A 9,287-nucleotide genomic window follows, 5' to 3' on the forward strand; every position below is an offset into this window, starting at 1 on the left:
GATGACCAGAAAGCACTAAGGACCAACGTATGATTAGTGGTCCTGCATTTAAAGTGAGATTCATCAGCATAGTTGATCATTTTTGCCCAGCCACAGTTGTATAATCACAAAGTATCTCGAAAGTTGTATTTGGAGTTTTACTACATGATTATGACTGAGAGAGGATTATAGGAATGAAGGTATGTGCCAGGGGATGGGTATAATGAGGGACCGTGGGATTTATCCCGGGTAAGTGAGCACTGCCAGCATGAGAACGATGGGAGACAGTGAAACATATATAAATGCCACTGGGATTCAAGTCAGGGTACAAAGGCAGTGAGCTGGAAAGATGAGTGGTGGTAGTTGAAGAGTTGGATTATTAAAATTTAGATTATGGAGAAATTGAAGCTGTTGAGAATAACAGTATAGAGAACATGAGTATGAGAGTGGGCAGCTGAAGTAGAGAGAAAAACAAGGTCATTGGCACAAATAATGAAGACAGAAAATAGAATGTAAACAACACAACAAAATAGACAGCAACAAAGCAGTATAGGAAACTTCAAGGTAGCTGCTAAGGGGAGTGAGGGGGGCAGGAACAGTTGTGAGAGGAACTGGCCCTTAAGCATTAGAGCATCACAGTGAAAGATTTCCAGAAAAAGAAATGCCAGCAGCTGGGGAAAGGAAGTTAGAAATACAGAGGAAGGGGGACATTTTAGACAGAGGATATTGTAAGCAGAACAGTGGTGGGTGAATGTAAGGAACAGAAGAACACATGTGCGGGCAAGTACTATACATTAAGCCAAAGGTAGGTTAAACATAGTCAATGAAAGGCCCTTATTTTAAAAATGAAAAATATATCATGCCCTTTCATATTTAAAATTGTCCATTGGGTTCCTATACCCTTAGAATTAATGACACCTTGCCATGGCCTTCAGGGGCCCCATGATTTGGTCCTTGCCTGTCTCTCTGGTTTAACCTTCTCTAGTCTTTGTTGGATCCACCGGGATCCAGCAACACTGGCCTCATTTCTTTCAGGAACTCAACAAGCTACTCCTTTTCCAGCTCCAGGAACTTGCTGCCACCTGGTTGTCCGTTCCCAGTTCTTCTAAAAGTTATTTCCTCATAATTCGCCTCTAAGATCAAATGGCCTCTCTTCAGGGATGACTTCCTGCTACCCAGTTAAGGACCCCACCACAGGCCTCTAGTCACTTTTTATTCAGTAATGTATTTTATTTCCATGAGTGAAATTTCCATGGCTTGTTTATTTTCAGTTTCCTTTCACTAAACTACTTACCACAGTTTTTTCAGCAACTGAATCAGTTTTTAGCACATAATGGGATCTTGGTAAATATCTCTTAATAAATGAATACTAAGCTAAAGAGTTTATAGCCTCTGTAATGAGAACTATAGGAAGGTTTTTGAGCTATAGATTCACATTATCAGAACTATATATTTGTTTTAACTAGGGGTGGTGAACACACAATACAACATACAAATGAGGCATTATAGGATTGTACACCTGCTGTATCGGTGAAGAAATTGCTTCGGCATATGTCTGAGATTTTGTTGCCTTTGGATTCCTCTAGTATTTTTATGGTTTCCTGTCTTACATTTAAGTCCTTTATCCATTTTGAGTTTATTTTTGTATATGGTGTAAGTTGGTGGTCTAGTTTCATTTTTTTGCATGTATCTGTCCAATTTTCCCAACACCATTTATTGAAGAGACTGTCTTGACTCCATTGTATGTTCTTGCTTCCTTTGTCAAATATTAATTGAGCATATTGGTTCGGGTTGATTTCTGGGCTCTCTATACTATTCCATTGATCTATATGTCTGCTCTTGTGCCAGTACAAGGCAGTTTTGAGAACAGTGGCTTTGTAATACAGCTTGATATCTGGTATTGAGATCCCACCTACTTTGTTCTTCTTTCTCAGGATTGCTGCAGCTATTCGGGGTCTTTTTTTTTATTCTAGATGAATTTTTGGAGAGTTCGTTCTAGATTTGTGAAATAAAGCATGCAGTCTTAACTCCTATGATATCACATTGATGGATTTTGAAGATAGTATATTAAGTGAAAGAAGACAGGTAAAAAAAGCCACACATTAAATGGCTCTATTCATAAGAAATGTCTCTAATACACAAATCCATAGCAACATAAAGTAGATTAGCAGTTGCTTAGGTTTGGGGGCAATAGCGAGTGACTATTAATGGTTATGGGCTTTCTATTTGGGAGATAAAATGCTTGAAAATTGGTTTTGGTGATGGTTCTACAACATTGAACATATTGAGTTCATTGAATAGTATACTTCAAGTGAGTGAAATATATGGTATGTTAATTATATATCAATATAGACATTAAAGAAAGAAAAAAAAGAGAGAAAAGTAAGGCAGGAAAAAAGGCAGAAAGGGGACATCAAATGACTCTGGATGCTCAAAAGTGAGTTTTAATTAAAAGTAAAAACTCCTGACAGCTATTGTTCACTGCAGCTCTCCAAGTCATCCAACTATCATTATCTTTCTCTTTGGCATTCGTGTGATATCTCCAGCAGAATTAAATAGTTCTTTCAGGCTCAAGAAAGGCCTGATTTAATTTTCTTTTCACATTTCAAATTTTATTTTTTTATATTAAAATGATTCCCAACTGTCACATACAAGTGACAGTAGGACTTGCTCATTAGAAAACATTTGTAGCTAATACATTTTTGCATGTATTAACATTCAAAACAAGGCCCACTTTCTTCTAAAGGTCAAAATTTGTTGTTAAATCACAGTAGGAAGCAAGATGATTAAGGATAAGTGATGATTAACTAAAAACATTAGTAAGAAAGCAGGAAAATGTACCAATAAAACTGAAGCAATATTGGCCAAAGTGGGTAGGAAGTACTGCTTGGGACACTCGCCTTATCTTCAATAGCTCAGGTCAATTCTTTTTTGTCCTCATGTGTTTTAATTACCTCAATACTCTAAAATTTCCTTCAAGGAACAGCTTCTCATGGAACCTCACCATGTAAATTGGTATTAATGAACAGAGATGTGAAGAGTAGCACTCCTGAACTTGATTATTTCCTTTTGAACTCTTTCACAACTAAAACACCAGTTATTTTAAATATGACATCAATCAACTTTTCACTTATGAAACATGCCTTTCTTATTTGCATAATGTGGGGTTAAAGAAACAAGACACACAGCTTTTCAGAACATGAAATATAAAAGGAAGCACGAATGTTAATTTAATCTTATGCACAACTTTTAGTATTCCTACTCACATCATAGATTTTATAAAAGTCTCATCCTATCTGGTGGTACAATTAAAGTGATCATTGTCATCATTGTTAAGCCACCACTATTATGAATGATAACACCCCCACCTCCTGATATTTTCATAACAACTTTTTTCCAGAGTTCTCTGTCTTCTCCAGGCAGTAGATTAAAACCCCAGCTACATGATTCACCCATCTTGTCTTGTCTTAAATTTTCTCATACCCATTGTTGTTGTCCAGTAACTCTTTCCCAAGGATGCTCCAAAATGTGCTCACCACAAGATGGCTACCTCTAAACCTTGTGATTGATTACTCTTGAAGGCTCTAGAGGTCCTTTCCCTAAGCTTTAAATCTCTTATCTGCTGGAAACCCCCTTGGAGATCATCAGGGCTTTGCTAGGCTCCCAAATTTCTTCCTAATCTGTGCATAGTTTGTACACAGCCACTCAGATTCCAAGATCCTAGGCACAAGTTTCCTCCTCTTTCTTTCAAGAGCAGCACATCTACCATCCAGCACACACTTTCCACCAACTCACCCTACCCCAGTATGCATTCCTTCGTTATCATTTCTCTGCTGCTTTTGATAATAAAAATAATAAAATAAACAAAACTCCTAAGTCCTCACCATGTTTTAGTTACGGTTCTAAGTGCTCTTACTTATATTAACTCAATTGTCTCTGCAGAAGGTGCAATACCCGCCGAAACCGGTTTGGCTTAGTGGATAGAGTGTTGGCCTGTGGACTGAAAGGTCCCAGGTTCGATTCCGGTCAAGGGCATGTACCTGGGTTGCGGGCACAACCCCAGTAGGAGATGTGCAGGAGGCAGCTGATCGATGTTTCTCTCTCATCGATGTTTCTAACTCTCTATCTCTCTCCCTTCCTCTCTGTAAAATATCAATAAAAAAAAAGAAGGTGCAATACCCATAAGGTGGGTAATTTTAGCTCCATTTTATAGATAAGGAAGCTAAGGCATAGAGGTTGAATGACTGCCAGTGCCCCACAGTAGGGGAGCTGGGATAGGCACTCATTTCAGCTGGCTGCAGAACTCACACTCTTAACCACTATGCTGAACAACCTCTTTCATGTGGCCACTGCTGTGGCAAAAAGAAATCCTTTTATTCCTCATCCTTGACTCATTGAGTGACAACATTTGATAATATAAATAATTTTAAAAGCACCCGGAAAAAAAACCACAGGTGTCAGGAGAGCTATCTAAGAGAATAGGCCCTGAAGATGTACCTTGGTAAAGCTACATTGAAAAGAGCCAAGCCCTAACTGGTTTGGCTCAGTGGATAGAGCACTGGCCTGCAGACTGAAAGGTCCCAGGTTCGATTCCAGAAAAGGGCATGTGCCTTGGTTGCGGGCACATACCCAATAGGAGGTGTGCAGGAGGCAGCTGATCAATGTTTCTCTCTCATCAATATTTCTAACTCTCTATCCCTCTCTCTACCTCTCTGTAAAAAATCAATAAAACATATATTTTTTTTTAAAAAAAGAAAAGAGCCAGAGGAGTCGATTCCATTCTGTTGAGGTCAAGAAGTACCTCCCCAGGAGACAGTCTGGGTAATGAGCCACTCAGTATTAACATAAAGGTAGGGAAGAGATTAAATAGAAGACACTTTTCAAAATGCTTCTCTTCTTTGTGAAAAATTTTCTAGACTGACCTGCTGAGTGGGTAGCTTTCATCACTGCTCATCTTTTCTTTGGCAGGAATACTTCAAAGATGAGGTCACATATTTTACTTTTGATTGAATGTCAAAAGTTTCTCTAAGGCTGTATTTTCCTGTATTACAATGAACCTGTTTAGTCATCTTGCTGGGATAGGCTGACCAAATTAAAAGTTTTGAATTAGAATGGTTAGGGGGAGAAAGAGGCCAAGAAAGAAAGAAGACTTGTCCTTTAGCAATTTGTAATTATAAAACTTGTATTGTATTCCAAGTAACTGCTTTATCTTTCCCCTCCTGCTATGTTTGAAAAACTCATCTCTAGCAAAACTCTGATAAAAATAGTTTTTGTGTTGTAAATAATTTAGGGTTACCTACCACCTGAAGACACATTCTCTTATTTAGTGGACAAACATTTACCTAATATGTATGAGGTGCAAGCTCTACTAATACAGAATAACCCCTGAAATCACTCATTGAAACTAGTCAATGTGTAAGTTAAAATTATATTAGTACTAAAAACTAGGGAGAAAATCAAATCTTATTTTAGTTTTTTTAAAACATCCAAGAATACATATTATAAGTCATGGCTGCCTGGTTAAGGAAATAAATGTAAATTTTTACTTATTATTCATATGTGCACCCCCAAAAAGAAAGATTCATTTAATGTAAACCTCAAAATGGAATTTATCTGCTGAGATGGATTCCCCTTAGTCAACCAAGGGTCCAAATTTTATAAGTAACTAGAGATCCAGTGCACAAAATTTGTGCTCTGGAGGGGGGGTATCCCTCAGCCCAGCCTGCACCCTCTCCAATCTGGGACCCCTCGGTTTAAACCGGCAGTCGAACATCTCTATCACAATCTGGGACAGCTGGCTCCCAACCTCTTGCCTGCCTGCCTGCCTGATTGTCCCTAACTGCTTCTGCCTGCCAGCCTGATCACCCCCTAACCACTCCCCTGCCAGCCTGATCGATGCCTAACTGCCCTCCCCTATAGGCCTGGTTCCCCCTTACTGTCCTCCCCTGCCCGCCTGGTTGCCCCTAACTGCCTTCCCCTGCAAGCCATCTTATGGCAGCCATCTTGTGCCCACATGGGGGCAGCCATCTTGTATAAGGGTGTGATGGTCAATTTGCATATTACCTCTATATTATATAGGATAAGAGCCCAGCAGCCATGTGTTGGCAGGGGCTCCTCATGTACTGCAAAAATGGGGAAGGACCTCAGATTGAACTCTCAGCTTCCTACACTGTGCCCCACATGAGTCAACAAATGAGTCACATGAGTCAACCAATGCAGGGGAAGCCCTGGTTTTGTCTTTCTACAAATTGAGACCTACCCCATCCAATCAGAATTGCACAATTTGGTACTTCATTTACATAAAATAGACCTAATTGGGAATCTGGGTAGGAACTTTCACTATAAATGGCCAGTGACTTCCACTCTGTCTCAGGGGAACACAATTTAAGTTACTACCTGAATCTGTGTCTCCTAGGCTGCAGCTCCATTTGCTCAAATAAATGCTCTTTATTTTTTATTACAGTCTAAAATTAATTTTGGTTTACACATACCTAAGTCTGTAATTCAGTCACAATGTTTCTGGTGTTAGAAATGGAACAGTTCAGTGGGAAACTATATGCTTCTGAAGATGAGGACTTTGTTGCAAAACAAGCTCCTCCTTTAGGGATGGTTTTTCCTATCTGACCCAGAGAGAAGACAGTGAAAAAATGGGTCCAGCATTTTCAAGCTTTAAAAAATTATCACTATTTGCAGCCATTATCTCCTCCAAAGAGAAATAATTAGTTTTTCTTCAAGATTCTCTTAGAAATTCTCTGTGACTCTGGTAGCAATTTGTGTGCATTGTGCTCCTTCTCCTCTGTAAGACTACACCTTGAGAGGAGGATATGTAAGATGCTTTTTACATTCCCCTACTTTGTACAGGGTAATGATAAATAAATTTCTACTAAGTTAACTAATGGAAACATACATTAAGCTTACCCCTATTCTTGTTCATAAACTCTACTTTCTCAAGTATGTCCTTGAGAAGTCCTTCTCCTTGCTTCATGTTTCCCTGTCTTTTTTTATGTTGTTCCCTCTGCCTGTGGTACATGTCATCTTTGCCAATTTCTATTTCTCAGCTTTCATGGCCAACTTCAAAGGACAACTTCTTTAAGACAAAACTAACTCATTTACCTCTCATAGCAAAATCAACCCACTTACCTCTCTTGGGCATAATTCCATTATGACATTTGTCATTTGTATTATAGTCATTACTTAATGTGTCTCTAAATAATACATTCTTGTAGATGGGAGACTATGTCTTATTCAATTTTTAATCTTGAGCAAAAAGTGTTTGGCAAAGAGAAGAAATCAGCAAATGTCAACTGAATGAGTTTATAATTGACCATGATCCTCTATTAATAAAGGTGATAAGCCCTAACCGGTTTGGCTCAGTGGATAGAATGTGTCAGCCTGCAGACTGAATGGTCTTGGGTTTAATTCTGGTCAAGAGCATGTACCTTGGTTGCGGGCTCAATCTCCAGTAGGGGGCGTGCAGGAGGCAGCTGATCGATGTTTCTCTCTCATCGATCTTTCTAACTCTCTATCCCTCTCCCTTCCTCTCTGTTAAAATCAATAAAATATATTTAAAAATATAAAATAAAGGTGATAAATAGTTCATTAGATTTTGACTGTGCCCCAGTAGGATCCTAGCTTTTCTAATGATACTTCAGATATCTGCAGATTGCTGCAGGTACTCTTGTCTTAACATCAACCAAAGAGTAGCAGACCAGAATAATGTTAGATCCTTCCATAAATATAGCAGAACTCAGAATTAATGCTACCTGAGGTACTTATCAGAGCTTAGGTTATAGGTTCTAGAGGGGCAAAACTGCTTCTAGCTTCTCTGCCCAGATGCAAAGATACAAGAGCATCCCTACTCCTTTGAGATCATTGATGCCAAAGGCACACCTCAGTTATATTTTCAATTACTAAGCTAGGGGCTATATTTTCTACTTTAATATCACCATTTATCAATCCCAGAGAAGGCAATTCCTTCTTCTTCTTTTCCATGTGTACTTGTAAGATAAAAAGAAGCAGTATCTATAATTATCAGGACAATATTCCTGTCCAGTTCTCTAATGGGTTAGATCTTCCTGTATAATCCCTGATGGTCCTCTTCTAGCCTGCCTCGATTCTATAAGTGTTCAGGTTTAGTCTTTAGGTGTGGGCTCTGAGCCTGGGATGGGGGAAGAGCTTTGTCACATTTTCCTGTTTCCGCAAAGGTTTGCCAAATGTCAGTCATTTGCATATCACTTTCATACTTTTTCTCATATTTGCATGCTACTGGTACATTATTATTGTCTCAATAATAATTGTCTTTAAATTGATTCATTATTTACTCAAATAAATATGGCCTTATTCTACACAATTCTATCTAATAAAGAGGGAATGTGCAAATTGACTGTCATGCTGTCACAAAGATGGTGGTGCTCACAGCAGAGGCGGTGTTTCCGTAATACAAGATGGCTGCACCCACAGTGGAGGCCGAGTTGCCATAACGAGCTTTAACGAGCAATCAGCAGGGACCTAAGGCTGCGTGGCGCTGGGCCAGGGCAGGAGACCTCAGGCCACACCCCGCCCCGGCGCCAGTCCAGGGAACCTGAGGCCATGCCCCCTGCCCCGGCGCCAGGCTGGGGGACTTCAGGCTGTGCCCCCTGCCTGGCAGGGCTTGACGGGGGACCTCAGGTCTCATCCCCCACCCAGCACCAGGCCAGGGGACCTGAGGCTATGCCCTCTGCCTGGCAGAGCTTGACAAGGGTGGGGCTGGCTGGGTTAGTATCTCACCCAATGGGGGTGGGGCCAGCTGGGTCTGGGTCTTGCGCAATTTTGAGGTGCCTCGGGTGGGTGGGGACTTAACTCTGGGTCCTGCGGCGCGCCCCAGACACTGACAGGAGGAAGATTTTCATATACATTTTACTAATTTTCTTTCATCTCTGATACTTCTATTATAGAGAAAGGGCAAATAGCAATTCTATATATTAAAAGAGAAACATGCAAATTAGCTGTCCCTCCACTATGCTGAAGCCATGCCCACAAGTCACATCCACAACCCACACCCACCAGCCAATCCGAGTGACTATGCAAATTATCCGACAAAGATGGAGGTTAATTTGCATACGCAGGTGTCAAGTGCCCATGAGGTGATGGCAGCCGTGGCCGTGGGCTCCCGAGACTTTCGCCAGCCCTAGGAAGCAAGGCCATAGCCACGCCCATGGGCTCCCAGGACTTTCGTTAACCGTCACTCCACGACAAAGATGGCAACACCTATAGTGGCCGGGGCGGGATGCTGGAATCATTGCCCTGGCAACACGAGCCCAGTGTCTGGC

At 40.6% G+C, this 9,287-nt stretch overlaps 1 protein-coding gene across 1 annotated transcript in view; it reads left to right on the forward strand.

Annotated features, from left to right (window-relative positions):
• Positions 1-202: 202 nt before the first annotated feature.
• LOC111822990 (transmembrane protease serine 11G-like) overlaps positions 203-9,287 on the forward strand; it is a 31,166-nt gene continuing 22,081 nt past the window's right edge. The window contains exon 1 of the mRNA XM_023744852.1: positions 203-228. Coding sequence (XP_023600620.1) covers positions 203-228 — 26 coding nt within the window. The remainder of the gene's footprint in view (positions 229-9,287) is intronic.

Source organism: Myotis lucifugus, unplaced genomic scaffold (genome assembly GCF_000147115.1).
Source record: "Myotis lucifugus unplaced genomic scaffold, Myoluc2.0 scaffold_492, whole genome shotgun sequence".
Classification (NCBI taxonomy): domain Eukaryota; kingdom Metazoa; phylum Chordata; class Mammalia; order Chiroptera; family Vespertilionidae; genus Myotis; species Myotis lucifugus.